Raw genomic sequence first — 24915 nt, 5'->3', positions numbered from 1 at the left:
TAGATCAAATTATGCTTAAAGGTGACCACTTGAAATGAAAGGAACAGTTAAGTCATATTTAATATGACTCAAAATTACTCTTGGTGGCCAAGTAATGAAGGAAGTGTTGCAAAATGTTGCCCCAATCTCCTTGCACTGATGAGCTGTTTTGACCAATTAGAAAAGATGAGAGATGGAAAAGAAAATGTTTTTAAACCCTGTTCCTATATCTGTGTTGTGTGTTGTGTGTGATGAAGTGACAAAGTAAGCTTCCTATTTATCTGTATTTCTTCATGATGTATTTTTGGATAGAAGTGCAACTTTCCTGTCCTATGCATTTCTTAATAGTGTAAGTCCAAATATAAGTTCAAATGTAATTTATCTTTATCACAATAAGGATGCTGTACCAGTTGATTACATCTTCAGTGGCTAAAAACTGTTTGGACATAAGATTTTAACATTAGTGATAAGCAAAAAAGGAACAAGAGGCGAAATATCCTCCCTCACACAGGAAATCATTGGTGCCTTCAGATCTTTTCCAGCTTTTGGACTAGGAATAGGTCTTCAGCTAATAGTTTTATATGTTGTGCTTTTATGCCTGTACATTAGTGGTTGAGAAATTTTACTTTAAATTGGAAAATGGCTGCCAATATTTGAAACAAGCATAGTGTATATGTTTTAAAGCATTTTCAATTAATGTGCTTGCTTCTGCTTTTCCACACCCAAAAGTCTGGAAAAGAATGCCTATAAGATCTTAAGTTGCCAAGGATGGAACTGGGTTTCGGTGAAGAGTAAATTGACTTTTTCTTGCTCCTTTGATCAATCAGTTTTGTTGACACCATATAATAATTTTAATTTTACAGTTCTATATGCTCTGTAACTTCAGGTGCTGAGGTCACAGCTGGTATTAAAGCAGAGAATATCCATAACTAGAGCAAGTCCTTATTACTGTTTGCCAGAACAAATAATATTGCTGGGAAAAACGTTCCCATATAGAGAAACCTATTTTTCCTTCCTGTACTCTGATTACACATCTTTTCAGCCCCAGAACCCTATTTCACTTAGTCAGCCTTGATGTTAGACTTCATTAATACAAATGGAATTAAAATTGCAGGAAGCAGTACATCTACTCTGTTATGCCAGACCTACAACAAATGTTGCATCCAGCCTGGGAAAGAGGATTCAGATAAACTGGAAAGAGTTTGAAGAACAATGGGGATGGCAGGAAATTCAAAATAACTATGTGTAACTCTTTTAAGGGACATTTTGCTTTGATAAAGATGTAAGCTAAGTATCCCTTTGAATTGCCTAAGGGGAGGGCCATAGCACCAGGCTTCCGATTGCTGGAACAAAGCAGCTCTGAGTTTCAATACATTCCTCAAAGAAACTTCTGTGTATGTATAGAAACCATTGTGTTGAAGTAAAGGAAGTTACAAAGACAGTGGTTCTTCATTGATGCTTCATGACCTTTAAACAGTTTGTTCCCTGAGTGTTTTTAGTATCTCTGGAAGGTAAAGCACCATTGAAGCAGATGGTATAAAATCCTCAGTGGCTTAACAATTAAATTCCTTGAAGAAAGATTAAGGAAGTCAATTGCAGGACAATATAGCAACACTCTTCAAGTACATGCAAGAATGTCTCCCAGAAGAAAACTGTGACTCAAGACATGGAATAATGAGCTTCAGTCCAGGAAAACACATACTGCTTGAATGTTAGAAAACATTCGTTATGGAGAAGAACAATCTGACAGTAGAATTAGTTATGGAAGGAAATAATAGCTTGAACTGAACGTTCAAGAGGCTGGATAAGACATTTGTAATGAGCAGCATCTGTGACTTTGATTTTAGAATCTGTTTTATAATAAATCACGTTGGGGTTAACAATGATAGAACATGCAGTTCAGCAGTCTTGTCTGCTTTTTGTGTGTGTGTGTGATTCTTATTTTTTGTAAAAGAACATCAGTAAAAGCAGATTGTTCTAGAAGAAAAATGGAAAAGGAAACACTAAAGAAGGTGTGAAGCAGACAAATCTGGAGAATTTTGTTTAGCTTGGATGCCAAATTAAACCAACATTCTGCATATTTCCAAGGCTGAAATGCAATTATCTTTCAGATTTAAAGAAATATTTTAGGGCCAAATACTGTTAGAAAGTTTTGAGAGGAAATATATCTAAAACTAAATTAATGATCTGCTCTATAAAAGAGAGTAGGATATTGCTATGATGGGGCTTATTAAACCACCGTTAAATAAAAATTTAATGTTTGAATGTTTAGGAGGAAGTCAGTCACATCTTATGGTACTGTAGCTGCTTTGTGTGGCCAAATCTTTAGGAAAATCTGAAGAATGGGTAAAATGCCAGGTGCCTTAAGGATGTTCTTATTTTCAATTGCAGAATAGGGAATTATAGATCAATCTTTCTGACATCAAGTCCTGGAAAAAGGTGCAGAACAGTTCATAAAACGATTAGTCTTTTAGTCTTCCATCCTTCCAAGGTGGGTAAAATGAGGACCCAAATTGCTGGGAGCAATATGCTAACTCTGTAAACCACTTAGAGAGGGCTGTAAAGCACAGTGAAGCGGTATATAAGTGCTATTGCTATTCTAATTAACATAGCTAGTTAAGAGCGCATTAGATAGTTTAACAATTGTGTAAATATGTAGCTGGCTTGAAAATTGTACTCAGGAAGAGCTTACTAATGGAGTGCCACAAGATTCAGCAGTCCAAGGTCCTATATTCTTTTTTTGTAACAAAATTGGATGGGATAATTAATATAAAATCTGAACCAAACTTTATCACTTAGAGAAATAGGATGAAAATTCCATCCAGCAATATAATAGAAACAAATGCAAAGCTCATTACTTATGAAACAGAAATCAAATTCAAATTCAGAAATCAAATTCATTACTTATGAAACAGAAATCAAATCCACAGTTGTATGAATATGTGCCCTGAAAAAGATATTTGCTGATTGAAAACTGTATATGTTACCTGGATGATGTGGACCAAAAAGAAAAAGAAATGCAACTTTGCTTCAACAGAAGTAAACTGTCCAAATCACAGGAAGCAATAATTCTGTTTGATTTTTTTCTTGGTCAGACCTCAGCTCAAAGATTAAGTAAACTTTAAGAAAGATTCAGACAAACTGTTCAGAAATGGCAATAAGAATGATCAGGGACTATAAACTAAAGAAGAGAAATGGAGAGAAATAGGGATAATTAGCATTCGGAAGACTGAGGTGAATCTAAAAGAATGCTACACAGAATAAAATCTTGAGATGTTTTCTATTGTTCCAGGATTCAGAACATAAAATAATGGATTTAAAATAAAGGAAAACCGATTAAATGTCACAAAATCTTATTAAAACTTATTAAAAGTAAGTGAATTTCAAGTAGTGGGTGATTTATCTTCACCAGTTATAGTCAGACGCTAACTACTAATTTGTTGGGGATGCTTTACTATGGATTCCTGCATTGAGAAGTAATTAGATTTAATAACCTAAATTACCTATTCCAAAACTTTGAGCCTGTCTGTGCCTCTTTAGAAATATCTATTTTAGAACCATATGTTAAAAAAGTACTTTTCAATGGACCGAAACATTTAAACAAATATTCTATTTTATTCTAGGAGATGGATGAAGAAATGGAACAGAATGGATTTATAAATGTACATATGAGAAAATAACATGTAGACTACATTAGTATGCCGCAAATTGATGTTCTTCAAATATGAAAAGCTTCCAAACAGATCTGGAGACCATCTTGCCTGGGGACACTACCTATCCTTCCTTAGCATGGGTTTAATTAAAGGAAAAATAAGGAAGTCAAAGGTGGAATAAAAGGCAAAGATAGGCAAGAACCAAATAATAATAATAATAACTGAAAGATTAAAGTAACTTTTCACCCTCTTCTACTAGTGTTATTTCTCAGTCTATCCACTATTAGCCCCTTACATCAGATATTAATAAAAATGAAGGCAGAAAAGACTCCCTGCTGTCCACAGCTGCCTGCTGCTCTCATTCATTATTGCAAAAGCTGATCTAGAGAAATGCATCTATTATTTAAACCCCTCTCTGTGTTTTGATGAACTACTCCTAGGTGTTCCTAATTAAGGTTGTAGCTTTTCTTCTCATAATTAATCAGCACATTCTCTCTTCTTGGTAGAAGATAGGGGGGTTTTTTGCCAAGGGAAAAAGTATGTCTATCTATGTATGTTAATCAAGCGCATCGATCCAAAAGAATATTTTGTTTGTTACGGTACTAAAGCTGTGCTTTATAGAAAAATCAGGCTGTGAAAGCCAGGGAAAAGGATTTACTGGTTTTGCTTTCTGCTCTTTCTGTTCCTTGGATGTATAATAGCTGACAATCTAAGAGCAATGGCAGAATAGATATGATGAATGGGCTTCTTAAAAAGAACAGGTTATTAATATTATAAGCTTTCTCTTCTCTATAAGCCAGCATGTGTAGAAGCCCTCCTGTGGGTTCCAATCACACCCAAGTGGGACAAGGAAGTCGGCCTTTTCTGATGGCTATTCTCAGAGGACATCCACATTAACAGTCACATGACCCAGCCATCAGTGTGACAATTTAAAGCTTTTCAATAAAAATTATTTATCACCATAACAATGGCTGTAGCATGCAATAAATTGATCCTATGAAAATGTTTCCGAATTATGAAATTCCTTGTTCAGGGAGTTTATACCAAATTTCTCTCTCTGTGTGTGTGTGTGTTTGTGTGCTGTTATTGTGTTATTGAAATATTTTTGGTTGCTGAGACGTAATGTTTCCACTTACTTGTTGCTATTTATTTTTAGTACTTTTAATATATTTATTCCATTATCTACATATGTATCTATTGAAAAATATTTGTAAGTCTAAAATGAACTGATATGTTCTAATTTTTACAGCATTTCTTTACCTATCACTCTCAGATTGGCCCCTTCCTCTCTGTGGCAGCCCCTCAAATATTGGAAGACTGCTATCATGTCTCCCCTGGTCCTTCTCTTTACTAGACTAGCCAAGCCCAGTTCCTGTAACCATTCTTTGTATGTTTTAGTCTCCGGTCCCCTAATCATCCTGGTTGCTCTTTGTACTTTTTCTAGAGTCTCAACATCTTTGATGTGCTCCATGATAGCTTAAAGTAGGGGTTCCTAAACCTTTTCTCATCACTTCTCCCTTCAGTTTAATCTTAATGCACACACCTGCTCTAAAAATCCAAAACCAAGATAAACACAAATGAACAATAGAAACAATACAACAAAAATTTGGAAAAGGTGGATTTATTAACTAAAGGTTCTTTACAACTCCCTTCGACTTTGTCTGAAACTCCTCAAGGGAAGTTTGCCCTGCAGTTTGGAACTTGCCTATTTAAAGAATTGCTGTATTGATGGACATCAGCAGTCCCAAGTATGCACTTACTAGAAGGTGAAAAAGCAACCCAGGTGGCTGTCTCTATTGTGTCAGAGAAATTTTTGTGGGTACCAAAGCGCCATAAATGCAGTGCTGATGTTTGTACTTGGTTTTGCTGGATATTGACTTCCCATTTGGTGTTTATATTAAGAGATACTTTTTAAAATTTAAGTAGGGCAGGGATCCTGCTGAGCACCAAAGATGCTCCATAGCAGACTGGGCATGGTGATATCTATGGACATGATTTTACCCATCTTTGCATTAAGTAAACAAATTAATAACAAAATTTCTATCTGTCAATTACTGTTTGGGTCTGGACATATACTATACTGATATATTTCACAGATTCTTTCTTTTTGGGAATAACTTAATACATATGATGGTCAACACCAGCTAAAGAATTGACAATATGATTCTACATTGTTGTGTATATAATAATAATCCATATAAACATGTGGCAGATTATGCAACCAACAGCAATAATAAATAAACCAATAGTGATAGACACCCTGGGTGCAATCCCAAAACAGCTATAGCATCACTTGAACACTACCAGCAATGAAAAATTGCTATCAGTCAATTGCAAAAGGCAGCTTTACCTGGCACAGCTTACATGTTGAGACAATGCCTTTAACACTATCAAACAACAATATCTGCCTATCCCAGGTCTTTGGGAAGGACATGTTAGCTGGATAAAAATGCCAAATCCAATATCTGACAAACTGTGCAACCAACCATAAGAATAACAAACAAATGGTATGACAAAGTAACAATATCTGCAAGAAATACATTTGCCTGCAAGCAAGAACTGTGGGAAAGAGAAAATAATAGAAAATTAAAGAGCTAATGTGCTCTGTGACTTTAGAATTCAAGCAGACAAGCACTTGGCACATAACACCTCAGACTTAACAATTGTCAGTAAGAAAGATGTAAAAATTTCTGGATAGTGGATGTTGTGGTACCTGGAGATAGGAGAATAGAATAGAAGAGAAGAGAAGAGAAGAGAAGAGAAGAGAAGAGAAGAGAAGAGAAGAGAAGAGAAAGAATTGGGGGAGGGGATCACAAAATACCAGTATCTCAAACAGAAATAGAATGAATGTAACAAAAGATAGTACCAATAGTAGAAAACACTTTTGGTGCAATGCCAAAACAACTAGAACACCACTTGAACTCCATTTGACATTAAAAGATTCACCACCCATCAATTGCAAAAGCTTTACTCAGAACAACAACTATCCTTCGATGATACCTTTACTGTTATTAAACGATCGCATCTGCCTATCCTGGGTCCTTGGGAATGACTCAGTGGTAGATAAAAATGTCAAATCCAGCCTAAACTCCTACCTGATTGTGGAACCAACTATAACAATGAGTAAAGAAAAAGCAAAATCTTTTTCACATGTCTCCAAACACTTTTTGTAGCCCAAATAACCTTGTGTTAATTACAAAAATTTCCTCAAATTAAGTCTTAATAGTTCAGAAAGGAATGAACTCCACCACTGTGGTAGAATCACAGAAAGGCCTTCATCCCTCATAGCCATAAACTGAATTTCCAAAGAAGGCAATTCATAAGCCTACAATATTCTTTCACCAGCATTCTCATAGTGTCTTCTTAGTCTCAGGCCAGAATATCTACCCTGGTTTTCCCTAATCATAAACTCTTTAAATGACTGGAAATTCTAGGGATTCAAACCCCAACACACTAGTTTGGGGAAGGCTTCATAATCAAAACTGTACAACACAAGGGAATCAGGCTATTTTAAATATTGTTTTGGTTTCAAGAGAAATCCATTTATAGTTGGCACACCAGAGAACCCATGGGACAGCAGTAAGATGCCACAGTCTCTTTCAGGATTGTCAGTGCTTGCTGCTCTCTGTCTTATCTTAGAGTCCTCCCTCCCTCTCTCTCTCTCTCCCTCCCTCCCCCACCCGCCATCATTTTGAAGTCTTCTCTTAGGAAAAAGGAAGAAACCTCTTTTCTAAAAGAAATGGCTGAAGCCAATTGTTTAGCACCACTCTGGAAAGGCTTAATTTTCAAAGTTTGTGCCCAGGATGATCAGTGTAATATGTAAAATGCCCAACATTTTGTCACACAGAGAGAGAATAAATCATAGGAGTTTGTCTTTAAAGTAAAATATGAAGGAAATTGAAATTGAGCAAAGAAAAATTAACTTTTTTTCTAATGGCAGGCAATATGTTTCATATAATCCGTACAGGATTAAATATATAAATATACCATAAAATTATTGATTTATTTATTATAATTTTACCCCACCTTTGTTGCTTTATAAGTAACCCAAGATGGCAAACTTATGCAATATTATTCCTTCCTTCTACTTTTCTTACAACAATAAGGCTGTGAGGTGAGTTGGACTGAGAGAAAGAGCTGGCCCAAGATCACCCAGCAGGCTTTCCTGGCTAAGGAGGGGCCAAAACTCACAGTCTCCTGGTTTCTAGGTCAGTTTAACCACTACGGCATGCATTTGGGAAGCATATTTATTCATTATACTTCTATTCAGGAAAACTTACAGGAAGTTTCCAGTTAATACACTGATGAGGAGCAGATCTGATTCTTACTATACAACCTTAGATGGTGCACCACATCTAGGTTGAAGAAGAGCATCTAAAGCACATGTGATGGGACTTCGTGGTTCTGAGGATTCTGGGGAAAGCGAAGCCCTTTTTTCAGACTTGAGCTCATAAATGGCTTTCCAACAATAGGAAACTTCTGAGTGACTAGGCAGCTATAGATTCCCTTATCATACAGTAAGGTTTCACCTCTAGCCCTATCAAAGCACATTCTGAGTTCAGTTTCAGCTTTTATTGGCGTAGCCTTCAAACTATTTTTTTCATATCAAATTCAGTCTAGAAAGAAGTAAATCAATAATTAAGAAATGAAATCAGTCTGCAGCTACCGCACACATGTCCATTTTTCTGGTATTGTTCTGCTCATTATTATGTAGATAGATTCTTGGGAACAGATATTGGTATTGATAGTAATAAAACAGCCAGCTTTCCTTCCATTTCAATAAAGTAAGAACTTTGGAAAAATTCAATTTTCCCAGAGATGGGCATTTGTCCCGGTGCTGTATTTGTAGACATGACATTTTATGAATAATAACAGTCTGTTCTTACAAAACTTGTCCTCTCCATTTCATTTTGCTGTCATGAGAACAGTGTTGCACCAGAACAATAATAGCACCAGGGTTGCTTTGCTCCCAGTTCAATGAACATTTGTCATTATGTCAGTAATAATAGGTTTCCCACCACAAATGACTCAAGTACTATTCCTATCAAGGGAACAGAATCATCACCTCTGTGAGCAAACCAAGGCGTAGAGCACATTGTGCTTGGAGGGTGCCCTTTACAAGAAAAGATAATTGATAGGAAAATGCTAGATGAGAGGAAGACAATTATAGTTCCTATATCACTCCTGTGCAGTGGACAAAGAGAAGGGGGGAAAAAAGCTGAAGCAGCTTCAGTTTTGTCATGATCATTGATTAAAAGATGCTACGAAGGGGAGGCAGCATATAAGATTATCTACAGTACCTCCCTCTCACCAGGACTGCATTTAGGATGGTTCACATTGGTTCATGTCACCAGGCTGGATTCCGTTTTCATTTTCTTAACACAAAAATTCCAGCTGAGCCCTTGAGAGGCTGTTCCAGATTGTATTAAATAAATCAATAGCCATTAGGGGTCTGCTCCCAAGTCTTCAACTACATCCTCCATTTGCTTTTCCTTTACCTTTCCTCCCAATTAGGCTCATGCATATGTCCTTCAGGTAATGTGCAGCAGAACATGTGGCCTGCTCAAAAAGCCAAAACGTTACAGAATACAGGCAGCGGGAATTAAAAGAGGGAATAAAAAGAATGAACTGCTGGTAAGGAAGGGACAGCATTTTTTATAAAAAGCATTGACTGTATTTCATAATGGTGTTTGGCGCTTCACTGTTCCTTTCATTCTTTTTCCCCCTTTATGTTGCCAAACACTAGGGTAGAGTTCTGAATTATCCTGGTTTTGGCAAAGGCATAATGATATTGTTTGTGACCCCTCTTAGATCTAGTTCTCAATTTAAATGTCACATTTGTATCTTCACATAGAACTCTATCTGTTAATATCAAAGACTTCTAGGTTTAGCTTTTGAATTTAGCACCCATCGTTAGCCTGAAGACAGTTTCTCCTATAGTGAATAATGAAGTTTTTATTACCCTGTCTCTTTCCATCATCTATGTTGTTTATTTTTTTCTTTTCTTTTGAATAGCTGAAATGTAACCTATTAAAACTTTCTTCCTATCTCCCTCCTTCCCTTATGCTCTCTCTCTCTCAGAATTTATGTTAGAGAATTATCAACTTGCCACCAATATTGCTAAGGAATGATGAAGATTTTTGTCAACATATTACAAGTGCTTCTGTTATGCCATCAGATTTTAATTTACTTTAGCGATCAATAACTTAATATAACTTAAGTTTATTGTTAGGTTATTAAATTATTATTATTAAGTTTTCTCCCCTCATTACCGCCAGCTCTCTCTGTCTCTATAATAAATGAACATCTATTTATTATAATTTACTCAAAATCTATGCATCACTGTTTAATGGCATTTATTGCCATTTCAGTTAGATACTTAATTGCATTTATTGCCATTTCAGATATTTATTTGCATTTATTGCCATTTCAAATATTTCATTGCATGTATTGCTATTTCTGTTAGACATTTTGAGTCTGTCTAGTCTGTCTTTTATTTTGTATTGGAACCATCCACAGGCAAGAGATGAGATGGCATAATACATACAGATCACACATACGCACAGAGCAAGCTTAGACAGGAAGATACAATTCTCCCACATCCCCTACCCAGTCTTTTCCCAATGTAGTCACTTCAACATTTATTGAATTATAGTTTCATCTCCAGCCAAAATGACTAGACCTCTGGAAAGGAGTAGGGTAAGAAACTCCTATAGCCCAACTAGTACATTTGGCTGTATTAGTTTTATCTAGATTAAAGAGTGTAGAAGCTGAACCTGGAACTGATCAATTAATTACCTAAAATCCTGAAAATCTTTCTTCACTGCACCCTGAAGCTGGTAAAAATAAAAGAATGATAGGAAAGGCTAGAAGGGTGATATTGTGGTGGTGGTGAATGGTTGATATCCAAAATATACACAAAATATGGGTAGTAAAAATTATGCTTCTTATTAAGACATCATTTTGATCTAGATGTTATGAATTTTACTAATCACAGATTAGTTTATTACCTCTTCTTACAATGTATCCTTGTTTCACCTGTTTATTCCAATTGATTATATAGGATCATAGAATGTGGACTTGGAAAGGATCACAAGGACCATCTAGCCCAACTTCCTGCAGGAAAACCCACTAGACCATTTCTGAGAAGTAGCAGCCCAGTTTCTTCTTGAAAATCTTCAGAGATGGAGAAGCTACAATCTCCATAGGCAGACTGTTTCGCTGTTGTACAGATCTTAACCATTATAATTTTTCCCTAAATAAAATCTAGGTAGCTACAAGTTATACCCATTATTTCTAAAATAACACAAGCAAAAGCTTCCCTTGTTATATTATATATGTTATGTTGTCTCTCAAAGACCCAGAATTTTAAAGTTACAAGAATATTTATACTTTTTGCTGAACTAATGCAAAACAATAAAATTCCAGCTGTATAACAGAAAGCTGCGCAGAAAAAAATGATCTTGCAATTTTATTATTTGTTGTCATTTAATGAAAGAAAAAAACTATTTTGAAATGTATTTCAAAGAAAAGCATTTCAATAACATTCTCATGAATGGAATGAGGTCTTATTTTACTTATTTCACTACAAAATAGCTACAGTGAATGTGGAAAACACACAACTCTAAGAGAAAATGAGAATTTTCAGTCAGGAGATATGGTTACATATCACACCATTTTCTTTTACAAAAAACTGCCTTCATCTTTAAACAAAGCTACCTGGAAGCCCATGGTCTCCTTATAAGTAACAAGATTGGGAGATACCAATGTATCTTCACTAGCTTCCATTGTATCTCCAGTAGGCAGGTATATATAATGATGGGGGGCAAATGGGAGCTAATTGAGCTGTTTTGCAAATATAGTCTAGCTAGGGGATGAGTTGCGCTTAGTGGCTGAATTATTTGGGCAAAACCATATCTTGCCAAAGAATGTGCATGTCTGATATTTCATTCTTGGCTCAGATGGCTCTGTAAATTGCCAGAGAATTGTAAACTTTCTAGAACTTATAACCTGAAGCTTTTCAGTCTCCTGTACCCAATTAACTTCCTGAACTCATGATGCAGTGGGTGGTATTTATCAAAAAAAAATTTGGAAGGAAGAAAAAAAATGTTCAGAATACATATTTAAAAGCTGTTGGGTGAGCTCATAACTTCCCATCTGTTGAAGCAAGAGTGGGGGTGCAGAGTGTGCTTCTTGATTTCTGAGCCTTCCAAAAGTTTGTAACATGCCAAACAATATTAGTCATGCAAGATGTCAATGTCTGAAGTGAAAAAAGTGAGAGGAAAGTGGATGGAGAAACACTCCATTATTTTATAATATGTGATGCAACTTTTGGACTTTTGATGAATTTAGCCCATTGTCAGATATTCACGTATATTTCTATAAGCAAAAGAAAAACCATCAGTAGTTAGAGCATAAGAAATCCCCTCACATTCATTTGGGTTTTAGCAAATTTCTTTTTACTGGCTATGATAAAGACACCTGTCTAAATCAACATTAGAGGTTGATTTATATGAATAACTTCAGAATGTATGAGATGTATCCCATTCTTATATTCAAAGATTCCTTGGTATCTGAAACAATTACTGTGTATTTGAAACGTTGATACTATGGCTTTCTTGTATAAAATCTCACAAGACTAACCTGACTCAAAGAGTATTAATATGTGGTTAATAGTAAGCTTGATCATTATGATTAATACAGAACTCAAAACTCCTTGAAGAAAAAGTCCCTGAAAGAAAATTCAGACTGCAATACTAAAAACCATTCTTTTAAACTTTAATAGGTGTAGAAAATAATCTATATAAAACTGGAAGATGCCAAGAAATTATACCTGCCTATCCATAGGTAGAACAACACAGGTAGTCCTGACTTAAAGCCACAATTTAACCCCAAATTTCTGTTGACAAGTAAGACGTTCGTTAAGTGAATTTTGTCACCTTTTATGACCTTTCTTCCCACAGTTGTTAAGTGAACCACTGCAGTTGATAAGTTAGTAACCCGGTTATTAAGTGAATCCGGCTTCCTCATCAATTTGGCTTATCAGAAGATGGCAACATTTGATCACATGGCTCCTGGGGACACTGGGACTGCCATAAATACGAGTCAGTTGCCAAGCATCTGAATTTTGATCATGTGACCATGGGGATGCTGCAACATTCATAAACGTGAAAAATGGTCATAAGTCGCTTTTTTTAAAGTGCCATTGTAACTTTGAACGGTCACTAAATGAACTATGGCAAGTCAAAGACAACCTGCACACCTACTTAGTGTCTCAAGCCCTGGGAATGGGTGCAACATACCAAAGGTTTCTTGCACATTCAAGCTAGTCAAATGTATTTTACAGCATGTGTGTGTGTGCCCACGGGCATGTACGTGCAAGATACCATGGAGATTGACAGATTGAGCATTAGCGTTATTTCCTCTGTGAAGGCTCTTATGTGGCAGAACTTCATGAAAGCGATGAAACTTCCAGTCATTCCTTTCAGCAACATGGATTTCTAATCAGTGCAGTTCAACCAATAATTATTTTTTGACCTTGAAGTTCTTAAAGCACTGCTGTCAAAATTAATAAGAGAGGCTTATACTCATGTCTAATATAGGCAAGACACTAAGTAATAATTGACAGTTGCAGCAATATCAGTATATTGAATTTGTAACAATTCATTCAAATAACATAAGTTGCAGCCTAGCTGGATGCAATCCAAGAAAGAGCCATGCTGTTTAATGTTTGCTGTTGTAGACTGTCTAGTCCAGTGGTGTCCAACCTTGGCAACTTTAAGACTTGTGGACTTCAACTCCCAGAATTCCTCAGCCAGCAAAGCTGGCTGAGGAATTCTGGGAGTTGAAGTCCACAAGTCTTAAAGTTGCCAAGGTTGGACACCCCTGGTCTAGTCCATTTATATTTCTGGGGGGAATACAGTCTCTATAAGTCTGGATTCCGCCAAATCCTGCTAAAACAGCTACAAAGAAATGTCTTTACTTATCTCATGAATTTATATACCTTTTCATATGGGAAAAAAATACAGGGCGGCTTGTAGAAATTAAACTGAAATTAATATAGGAAATAAAAATAACAGGTTAGAAATTAAGCTAAAATTAATATATAAAATGGGGAAAACAACTTTTCAATCATTAAAAAGGCAAAAATAAGTTATTAAATCAACATCTTGGGAAAATGCTACAGTTTTTATTTGACTCTAGAAAGAAATAAAAGTTTGCCACTGGTAAGTCTGAATAGATTTCTCAGTGGTCATCTTCCTAAAGCAAGACACTTCAAAGAGTATATAAAAGCAGTATCATTACAACAACTTCAGAATAATTATAACAAGTTCAAGACTTCACAAATCCTCAAAAAATATTATGCTTCATTTTTATTACTTAATGATTAAACTTATAATTGTGGGAATATATGGTCCACATAGTAATAAATCTTCTGAAATGGTTTTTGAAACTATCACAAGCTATGGGGTATCATGTATGCAGAAATATCAAGTGATTACCTGTCTTGAAACTGGCATCAAATTCCTGGAGAAACCTTGATGACAGTGAACAGACATACATCAAACTAGACTTGAGCAACTTAAGAACTATAGTAGTGCCTGTATAGACACTCTATTGTTATTTTATGTCTGCATCTATATACTGAGATCACAAATTTTTAAAAAATGTTTACATATACATTTGATAGCAGGTGCACTATCTGGAAAAGTGGGATTGGCTTCTGCAACCTTCCAAATACATATTTGGTTTTAAATTATTATCTAAAATGTAAAATGGCACTCAATAGTTAAAACTCCAATCTCAATGGATTTCTCATCTTCTAAAAATCATTGACAAAGAAAATGCAAACTACTTTCCCTTCCCCCCCCCACCAATAAATTTCAAGAGGAATATCATTCATAGTTGACCTAAATGAAGTATGTCCTTATTCATTTTAATCAAATAGAAAAAAGAGATTTGGAGAAGAATTTCAAAAATTCTTCTCAAAGAATTTTCTTCTCAAAGAAAGAGTAAAATGGTTTTAGATCGACTTCTTGAATAGGTGTGAAATTATCACTTGCTGTATGAAATTTCTTTCTAAATATTTGAAACTGGTCTGTTAGCAATAGGCCTTGCAATGAATAAGTCTACAATCTGATAAAATTCTGAGGAGGAGGAATTACTTAACTTCCAATAATATTCATATTTATTTTGAAGTAGCTTATGGTAGTGTTGACAGAAAGTGCCCAATATCATATGAACATGAACAAGAAGTGTCCAGTATACCAACTGATCGACACTCCTTTCTCCATATGTGTACAACTATTCTTCATTTTCATAACATGCCACTTGACACTTTCGTCTTGCCCATTTAAGGCCAAAAGAAGGTAGCTTTAATTCAATTATCTAAATATCTAAACTGCAATTTGAAAAAACGGTGGACAGAAAAAAAGAGAAGGAAACAAGAGAAGCAAAGAGAAGTTTTTGCAGGACCCTGGCCAAAATAACAACAGAAGGAGGAGGAGGAGGAGGAGAAGAAGGAGAAGGAGAAGGAGAAGGAGAAGGTGAAGGAGAAGAAGAAGGAGGAGGAAGAAGGAAGGAAGAAGAAGAAGAAGAAGAGAAGAAGAAGGAGAAGAAGAAGAAGAAGAAGAAGAAGAAGAAGAGAAGAGGAGAAGAAGAAGAAGAAGAAGAAGAAGAAGAAGAAGAAGAAGAAGAAGAAGAAGAAGAAGAAGAAGAAGAAGAAGAAGAAGAAGAAGAAGAAGAAGAAGAAGGAAGAAGGAGAGGAGGAGGAGGGAGGAGGAGGAGAGAGAAGAGAAGAGAAGAAGAAGAAGAAGAAGAAGAAGAAAGAAGTAGTAGTAGTAGGAGGAGGGAGAAGGAGAAGAAGAAGAAGGAAGGAGAAGGAGAAGGAGAAGGAGAAGGAGGAAGGAGAAGAAGGAGGAGAAGGAGGAGAAGAAGAAGAAGAGGAGGAGAAGGAGAAGAGGAAGGAGAAGAAGAAGGAGGAGAAGAAGAAGAAGAAGAAAAAGAAGAAGAAAAAGAAGAAGGAGGAGGAGGAAGGAGGAGGAGGAGGAGGAGGAGGAGAAGAAGAAGAAGAAGAAGAAGAAGAAGAAGAAGAAGAAGAAGAAGAAGAAGAAGAAGAAGAAGAAGAAGAAGAAGAAGAAAGGGATGAGATGGGGACATTGGAGGGGGAGAAGCAGCGGGGTCTTTTTCCTGATTTTACCTCGATCTTGTCAATCCTGTCTTTCAGCGACCTGACAGCTTCCTCCAGTTCCCGGATCATAGCAGGCGAATCCCACGACAGGTCATCCATGGGCATGGCGTCTTGCCTGGGGACCCCCCAGACGGAGGGACTATCCTGGAAAGTGAGTTCCAGCCCATTCTCACACTGGCTCAGCTTGGTGGTCAGCTCCCGGATCGTCTCCTGATCGGTGCGGATCTGCTCCTTCTGCTGCTGCGCCGTCTGCCTCAGCTGCTCGGCTGTGCTTTGGAGAAAGAACAGCTCCTCGCTCGCTGCCGCCGCCGCCGCCGCCGCCGGACTGTCCCCTTGGGGGCTTCCTTCCGCGGGACACTCGACCGTCAGCGGGGTGCATAGGAAGCGGCTGAAGAGTTGCTGATGCTGCTGCGGCCGGGCGCTAGCCAGGAGGTCTAGCACAGAGTCCTGGGAGCCTGTCGAGAAGCCCCCGTAGCTGCTTTCGCCAGCCCCGTGGAGGGCTCCCAGCGTCTTGTCGGCACCGGTGGCGGGCAAGAGGGCAGAGGCCGCGGCGTTGGAGCCATTATCAGCACCTTGGAGGGCTCCGGCATGGCTGGCCGCAGGGTAGACGCTCGCGATGATGCAAATGATTGCACCAAGGAAAGCGAGCATCCCTGCGGCCAGCAGCACCACCAGAAACTTCAGGGTGGCAGTTTCCAAGGGGGCAAAAGCCAAGAGAAATGAAGACCCCAGAGGTGGGGAGTGAAGGGAGAAAGGGGAAGGAGGAGAGAGAGAGAGAGAAAGCGCCCGAAGTGACAGCGAGCAAGCTGAGTGGCAGGACCGCTGAAGAAGCCTTTCCTTGCTTCCTTCTGCTTCTTGAACCGGGGCTGTTGATTATATCCTGATTGGAGAAAAGGAACCGAGACGTCACCGACTCTTCCCTTCTGGGCTCTTTCCAACTCCTTCCCTGTAACCCTTTCCAGGCTGGTGAGAGAGAAACTTTGGCTCTTGCTTTCCTGTGTGAGGTAGTCAGAAGTTTGGGAACATCAACACCAAATGTGCTAGACTAAAAAAAGGTACTATCGGACTCTGTCTTATTTTTGGCTGCAACAGACTAATACTGCTCTCTTCATATGTGTGAGATACACAATTTTCAAGGGAGCAGAGGAAGGAGGGAGGGAGGGAGGGAGGGAAGGGAGGAAGGAAGGAAGGAAGGAAGGAAGGAAGGAAGGAAGGAAGGAAGGAAGTCTTTTCTTTGGTGAGGCAGAGTGAAACTTTCCATGCTGTTGAGTATTCTGTTGAGTATTCCAAAGTAGTGCCATCCATTTTGTTAGAGTATCAACTTTGTTTTTTAAGGGAGCAGAGTTTGTGTTAACAGATGAATAATTTTCCTGGTTTTCCTTTTCCCCTTTAAAAAAAGTGCTATATCCAATAATGTAGCTTCCAGTTTCACCTAAAAGGCCATTTCCCAAAAATACATTAAATATTTATGATAAGCAACAGACTGAAAATTCTAAAATGCAACTCATTCTTGGAGGCATACCAATTTAAATCACTCTGGGATGTAGTCTTTAAAAAATAATCACTTTAAAATAAATTAAAATAAATTAAAATAAAATAAAAATAATTTAAAATAAATTGCTTCCTCTATTTAGAATAATCTTCAGGTATAGAAACAAAAGAAAAAAATTGGTCCAAGTGTAATACAGATGGAGGAATTGCTTCAGTTTGTGCATGAAATAAAGAGTAAAAAAGTGTCTCAGCTCTTTGCCCCTTGTTCTTTTACATTAATGTGTCAGTTATTTCTCAGGTTAGCATTCCCTTTTTGGTGTATTTATGTGCCCATTTTCATTTCTAATAAACCAGTCTTCACTAGCAGTCATGCCTGGAATTGCTAAAAACGTAATTGTACTGCCAATGACATGGCAATTCACCCCTAGTTGGATTCCCACTCTCCTATCCTTTCTTCTTACAGTCTTGCTTTCTTAAATGTGTGTTTCAGTAAATTTATTTTCTATTAACTACCTGCTATGAAACATTATGAGTTTTTTTAGGAACCTTAAAACAATATTTATGAAAGCTAAAACAATATTTATGAAAGCTAACTATATTACATGAAATAATTCCTTAATGTACTCTTTAAAACTTTTTTAAAAGGTATAATTATTTTACAGTAAAAAGAGGAAATATTAATATGTTGACAATGTTTTTAGAATGCAGTATGATTTAATGATAATGCTGATAACAGATATAATTGTGACCTCTCTTTAGCAGATCTCTGGATTTAAAATATTTTTTTGTTTTGTGCAAAAACATGCTTTACCCTGATTAGGTTTTACTTCAAAATTCCATTCCATAATTACCACTTTACTGTAGTAAACCAATTTATCATTTCCAGATCTTTTAATGACAGATTGTTTCAAGACTGAATTGATGAACAAACTAATTGGTCTGAGCAGATTTTACTTCATTGTGCTTTATTTAAAAGACAACTGACTAGTTTGGGAAGAGCTAATTGGAAAGTACATAGGATTGAATTCATTGAGCATTGAATGCTGAAATGTTGTGATTTCTGCATGTGATAGGGGTTTACATGCCTTGGAAAGGGGTTTAATTATATCTTTATTCTGCTTCCATGACTTGCTTTTGCTTATGTTTCTTATCTGCAGTGTTGTCTTGTATTTTCTCTTTCTTATTCTTTCTTTCGTAAATTTAGATAATTAGGTCCTAAAAGGGTAAAATCATGCATTTCATGTACTGTTTTACAAACCAGAAAACATTATCCTAAGGGTTGAAATGCAGGGTTTTGTTTTTGCTTTTGTTTTGGTCTGCCCACCATTATCTTCGAAAGAATGGTTTAAAAAAAACCATAAATCATGTCAATCTTTCCCTATATATACAGACACACCTTAAATGATACTGTTAATTCTATACTGTTCAAACAAAGCAAATGAAATGTTTAGATAGAAAACATAGGATATTCCTTTATTAAACCAATAAGGATCTCTTTAGATTGCCTGAATTTTTAGCTGCTAAAGGGTACTAATCATTAATAGCACAATTATGTGCCTTTCCTCTCAGTAAGTGCCTTTCTGACTGCAACATTACATCTATAACATGACTTCTTTAATTTCTTATATTGGGAAACTGAAATCTGATCTGATGTCAAAGTTCATGACTTGGAGCAACATGGAGGAAAACAGTAGTAGCAAAAACCAGTATGTGACAAAAACAACAACAACAACAACAAAATTCAGGGTATTAGAAAAATAAGTTTCCTTAAGTATTCTTAAGAGGAAATCAGTGAGGAAAGAGACTGTCTTCTTCCTCCAATTGATGAAACTGACCTGGAGAACAGCTAGTTAGATTTGGTTAAAGAAGTCTAGACTCTAGAAGATGGAGAAGTAGCCAATTGGCTTTGTCTGTGTGAAATACTTATAACTAACAATCAAAACACTTCATTTTTTCAGAAACCAGCCAGCAGTGTTAAGAATGAAATACTGAAGCAATAGATGAAGGAACAGGAAAGATACCTGGAAAATAATATGCAGAAATTTAAGAAAGAGAACCCATGGAACACAGAGGAAATTTGTAATAATCAGCAAAGATAGAGAAAACTGTTTTGAGACATAGGCAAGGACAAACATAATAAAGGCAGTAAGTAGGATCAGACTCTTACAGTGACAGATCCTATTATTGAGTCCCTGTAGTCATTCAGTTCCTTGATGGAGGGCTTCTTTGGCACTGGGATGATAGTAGAGCATTTGAAGCAGGAAGGAACATAGCACATCTCTAGTGATCTATTGAAGATTCGGGTGAATATGGGGGCCAATTGGTCAGCACAGACTTTTAAGTAAGAAGGAGTTATCTTGTCTGGCCCTGGTGCTTTTCCTGGCTTTTGTCTGTGAAATAGATCTTGCACTTCTTTTTCTGTGATCACCCGAGGTTGTGAACCCAATGGGTTGTGGCCAGTTGTAGGAGGCTTGACTGTTGTTGGTGTGTTTGAGATGGGGGTTGTGGAGATAAGTGGCTGTAGTTTCCTTTCAAACCTGCAGTAAAACACATTCAGGCCATCTGCTAGTTGTTGATTTCCTTCTGCCTGGGAAGGAGGTTTGCTGTAGCCAGTGATGTATTGGAAGTATAAGGAAAAACTAACTGTATAAAGTAATAGAACATGCTTGGAATTTTGTTAAGAGTTCAATTACATGGAACAGGAAGTTAGATACAGTGAAATAAGCTTAATTTCTCTGTCGTTTGGGATCATCGTTAAAGCTATTGTGCCTCAGTCAAAAGACAAAAATAAATATGTTATTGCCAGCATTACACTGTCTCTCCCATCATTTTTATTTGGTTTACTAAAATGAATAAAGCACACTTTCCCATGGGAAAAATTGGTGGGGTTCAGATATGTTCAGTCTAAAAGTAAATACTTCTATAAAAAAGGGCAGGACTTTGATTGCATGATTGGGGACACCCAATCATGATCCTCTCCCTATGAACACTTCTGGTGGAGTTCAAACATTCTACTAAGCCAGGGGTGTCAAACTCATGTTGTCATGGCATTGTTATGTGATGTATTGGCACTTTCCCCCCCTTTGCTATACTGGGCGTGGGCATGGCCAGTGTGTGATTCATCCAGCCCATGGGCTGGGAGTTTAACAAAGCGGTTTACAGAGTCATCCTATTTCCCCCAACAATTTGGGTCCTCATTTTACCCACCTTGGAAGGATGAAGGCTGAATCAACTTTCAGCCTGGTGGGATTCAATTTGCCAAATTGCAGGAGGAGTAGCTTACAGTACTGCACTCTAATCACTGCGCCACCAAGGCTCTACAATAGTGTAGCTTGGCTTTTTAAAACCTAATTGTATTATATTTATGGATACTGATAGGGTATCCTCCTCATGGTCCAACTTGGTAGCAGCCCCTAAACACCCATCTCTGATCTTAAAAAGTTAAAGAGGTTTCTGGTTGGATGGCAGACTATTAGGAAACATTAAAGTTGTAGGCTAGACTGGGCAATTTAAAAAAAATCCTGGAAGAAAGTAGAAGCAGTTGCTGATTTTGACTTCAGGTAGACATTCTTTTGGCATTTTTACCTGCACTTTGGAAAGCAAGTAGCCTACTTTTCACCAATAGGAATTTCGTTATAAACCAAATGCAATAATTTCTTGCCATTTAAAAGTGTTTCCTGTTAAATACACCTCTCTGGGCTTGTATTATGCAGACTGCATTCACACGTGGTGCTAATTCATAGATGGCGTTGCTTGATACATGTTCTTTTGTTTAGAGCAGAGCTTTTCAATCTTGGCAACTTTATTGGACGTTTAACTCCCAGAATTGTATAGCCAACTACTGTGGCTGATTTAATAAATCCTAATTTAATTTGATGTGAAATCTATCAAGTTACTTGATAAAGGGATATTTTTAATTTTAATTTAATCCTTAAAATGGGGGGGGGGGGAACCACACAAAAATCCCTAAGACAAATACTTAAAGCAAAACATTTTGCAAGTCTGCTACAGGTGGTCTTTGAGTTATAACCTCAAATGGGACCAGAATTTCTGTTAAGTGACTCATGCCCAATTTTACATTTTTTTGCTATGAATCGGTGTAATTGAATCACTCACAGTGATTAAGTGAATCCAGCTTCCCTCATTAAATTTGCTTGTCGGAAACTGGGAAGGGGATAAATGGCGATCATGTGACTTCTGGAACTCCACAATCATCATATATAAATGCCAGTTGCCAAGTGCCCAACTTGTGATCATGTGACCATATGTCATGTGACATATGAGGGCTAGTCATGTCACTTTTTTCAATACCATTGTAAGTTCGAACAACTGCTAAACAAATGGTTGTAAGTTGAGGACTACTTGTTTCACAAAAGCAGCTGTAGCTTCTTATTTGACCAAAAGTTTCCATCTACCAACCTCACCTGTTTTCTTAAGGCCCATTGTTTCCCTTCAGCAGGGAAAGCCTCATGCAGCTGCTTTACCACAAAAAGAACCAGGATGTCCATGCCAGTGCTGGCCCAGCTTTTCAATCTGCTGCTGCCACAGGCAGGGTTTTAATTCTATTGATTTTGACCTGCTGTAATAGATTGCGCTCTGTATTTTAATTTTATAGCTTGAAACCCAATTGAGCAGAAAAATTAAAATCGGGAGAACATACATTGCTTAATTTTTCCATGAATTGAGGAAGGAGAATGTCTTCACAAAAACTCTTTAATCCACAAAATCATAATTGTTTTTTTTTTTTTTAATGTTTACCAGTCTTCAGGCTCTTTTCTTGTAATGGAGTAACAAATCCATTTTGAATAATTTCCAAGACAAAAGCAAATGTTGGGTTTTGGAAGTTTGGTGTTCTTGAGTTTTCCAGGCAATGTTTGATACTTTTAAGGATACAGAGAAAGGCACTATGATTCATATGGGACAGATGGTAGTCCTATTCAAACACGTTTTCAGGCTATATTTAATTCAGTGAGAACTGGCTGCTGCTAACCTATTCTCTCTTGATATTCAACACATCCTGAATTACTCAAGCTGTACAAAGTCATTGGCATGACAATCAGCTTAGGAGAAATTAGTGTCATTTCCTATTAATGTAGGTGTACCAATACTTATACTCTGTGTCATCACTTACCATTCAGTTATCCTTTGAATTGGAAGGAATGCATCTCTCAGGGAAATAGATATTCAGGAATATCAGCTACACTAGGCAGCAGTATCTGGTATCAGTAGGTATGCCACACACTTAGCCTAATGTTATATGCACTTTATTTCAGAGTCTTTGTAGCTCCCCAATACTCTATCTTGGACATGTACAACAAAATAACTATCAAGAATTTTTTAAAAATCTCAGAATTAATAAAAAATACCCTGCATGGGCACCCAAATCCTTACATTTGGATTAAAAGCACAACAAAAAATGGCATATTATCAGCTTGACAAAATGCCAGGAAGGGATAGGGAAAAACTTGGTGGAACCACTGCCATCATGCTAAAGATTCTTGAGATGGTTATATTGGCTTATTTATTGCCTATGCTAGACTCCCTTTAACATCTCTCACTTAAATTTTTGTCCCAGTTACTTCAATAAGGAAGTTGCAACGGTAGGTATTTTAGTGATATGCACTGCAGAACAGCATCTTTTTAACATGTATCAAACAAGAGAATAAGGAATTTCTTTCAAGATCTCCATAATGAATACTGGCTAAGTGTCCTAGGTTCTAGGAGACTGCAGACTCAAGCAGGATCCAGGGTACTCTATTGGAAATGACTTTTTATTGCAAATGTAAAGTATATGAAATACGTCTTGCTTTGAATCAAAAAGTATCTCTTACTTGTAATTGTATTATTCTTCACCCTTTGCTCTTACCTATCATCACCATGATCATCTAACCTCTACCATGTTCCTATACAGCATTCCTATTTTATGCTGCTATTCTATCATCTATCACCGATTTCTCATTCCCTTATTTCTATTTTTCAATCAATGATCCTATTGTTTCTGCTCATTTACTAATGTCTACATTTCTTTTTCCTTAATCTTTATCTGAATGCCATTTATACAGATGTGTCTGTCTCTCAATTATTCTCTTCTTTTATCTTTCTTCAGCTCCCATTTACTCTGTCAGTAGCAGCTTGGCACAATTGCATCTTTGCAACTACATCAGATTTTAGTAGCAGGACAGCACCTGAACTCTAGAGTCCGGGACTCTGCTTTCTCTTTTTGCTGGTTCCTTTCTACAGTTTTCTTCGGCATAAGCTGCCTCAGGGACTTTCTTGGCCCTTCTCCCTAGCCATGGACTGTCTTGGTTTCTGGCTGTTGCCTCCTCTGCTCCATGCCTTGTCCTCTTGCCTGCTACTCCAGCAACAGCTTCTGCCAGACCTAGAAGCCGCCTCCTTCTGCTACCTGCTGTGGTTTCTTTTATACAGTTGTTCTTCCTTTGGAGACCTATATATCAGCTTGCAGGTTTTAAATTCAACTCCACCCAACACCTCTTTGTAAGTGCCTAACACAGCATCGGAAAAAAAAACCTTTTACAGCACATATAACATTTATGTTTCAGAACAGTTCGTCCTTCCAGAGTATAACCTTCTGCTAATATGCAAATGATTTTGCAGAAATATCTGTTCCTAACTTCATTTTGGTAATGTTTTATTTTGTCTAGTCAGTCTATAAATTGAAGCAAATAAAACGTGATACCACTAGGCCTCTGTAAGAATTTAGATAGGTATAGAAAATGCAGTTTTATCTTTTTGACTTTTTTTTACTCAATCTAGGAATAAAAATGTCAAGAAAGCCCTCTCAGTTGATAAATCTGTACTTATCTTTGACTTGCTGATCCAAGTATTTATTCCATATTAGGGGTAAGATCAGTGTAGAATTTAAATGAGTGAATTTATAAAATATTAACCTTGGTAAGGTTTTCATTGTGTAAACATTACCTGTTGGGAAAGGGAGATATAATTTGCCACATGTTCAGCTTTATTGTTTAGCCTTTGTTTTAGCTTGTTACTGGTTCAAAGGTTTTCAGAATTCAATCCTTCTGTATGCTCAATTTGAAAGTTATTGACTTTACATATAATGGAAAATATTGAATTATTTGTTCTGTCCATCTATTTTAATGCCTGCACTTAATATTGCAACATATATAGTGTATGGGAAATAATGGGTTGCAGGTTATTTTACCACTGGAAAAGCTTACAATACAAGCTTACTCTAAAATAATAGGTTAATGTGAGATCTTTAAGGTAAATTTGATCTTCAGAACATTGTGAATTTATAAAAATTATAACTTGTGTTTTCATAAATCAACTTAATCTTATCTGTCCCATTTTAATCCTGATGCTTTTAAGTTCCATAGCTGCTATTGGCTTTGGAAAAAGTTTCATTCTAAAATGGTAATCCCTACGTTTACAAGAAACTAATGAACACTAAAATTTGTATTTATTTTTGTGTACAGTGGATCACTGTATGTCATTATGTGTGACTGAATTCATCTTTTTCTGACAAAGGGAGAAGGGAAAGGGTTTTTAGCAGCAATTTAGTTGTTTTCCCACTAAATTCCCACTAAAACCATATTCAGAGAAATTAATACTAATTTTTGA

The 24915-nt window shown here is 36.9% G+C and overlaps 1 protein-coding gene across 1 annotated transcript in view; it reads right to left on the bottom strand.

The window, feature by feature from the left end:
• The window catches only part of NPTXR (neuronal pentraxin receptor), a 32320-nt gene extending 15641 nt beyond the window's left edge, over nt 1-16679 (bottom strand). The window contains exon 1 of the mRNA XM_026694864.2: nt 15832-16679. Coding sequence (XP_026550649.1) covers nt 15832-16473 — 642 coding nt within the window. The 5' untranslated portion in view covers nt 16474-16679. The remainder of the gene's footprint in view (nt 1-15831) is intronic.
• Nucleotides 16680-24915: the final 8236 nt, after the last annotated feature.

Source organism: Notechis scutatus, chromosome 6 (genome assembly GCF_049901735.1).
Source record: "Notechis scutatus isolate UNSWTSFEM ecotype Mainland chromosome 6, rNotScu1.2, whole genome shotgun sequence".
Lineage (NCBI taxonomy): Eukaryota > Metazoa > Chordata > Lepidosauria > Squamata > Elapidae > Notechis > Notechis scutatus.
Note: the sequence above shows the minus strand (reverse complement) of the source record. Positions and strands in the feature narration are given on the sequence as shown.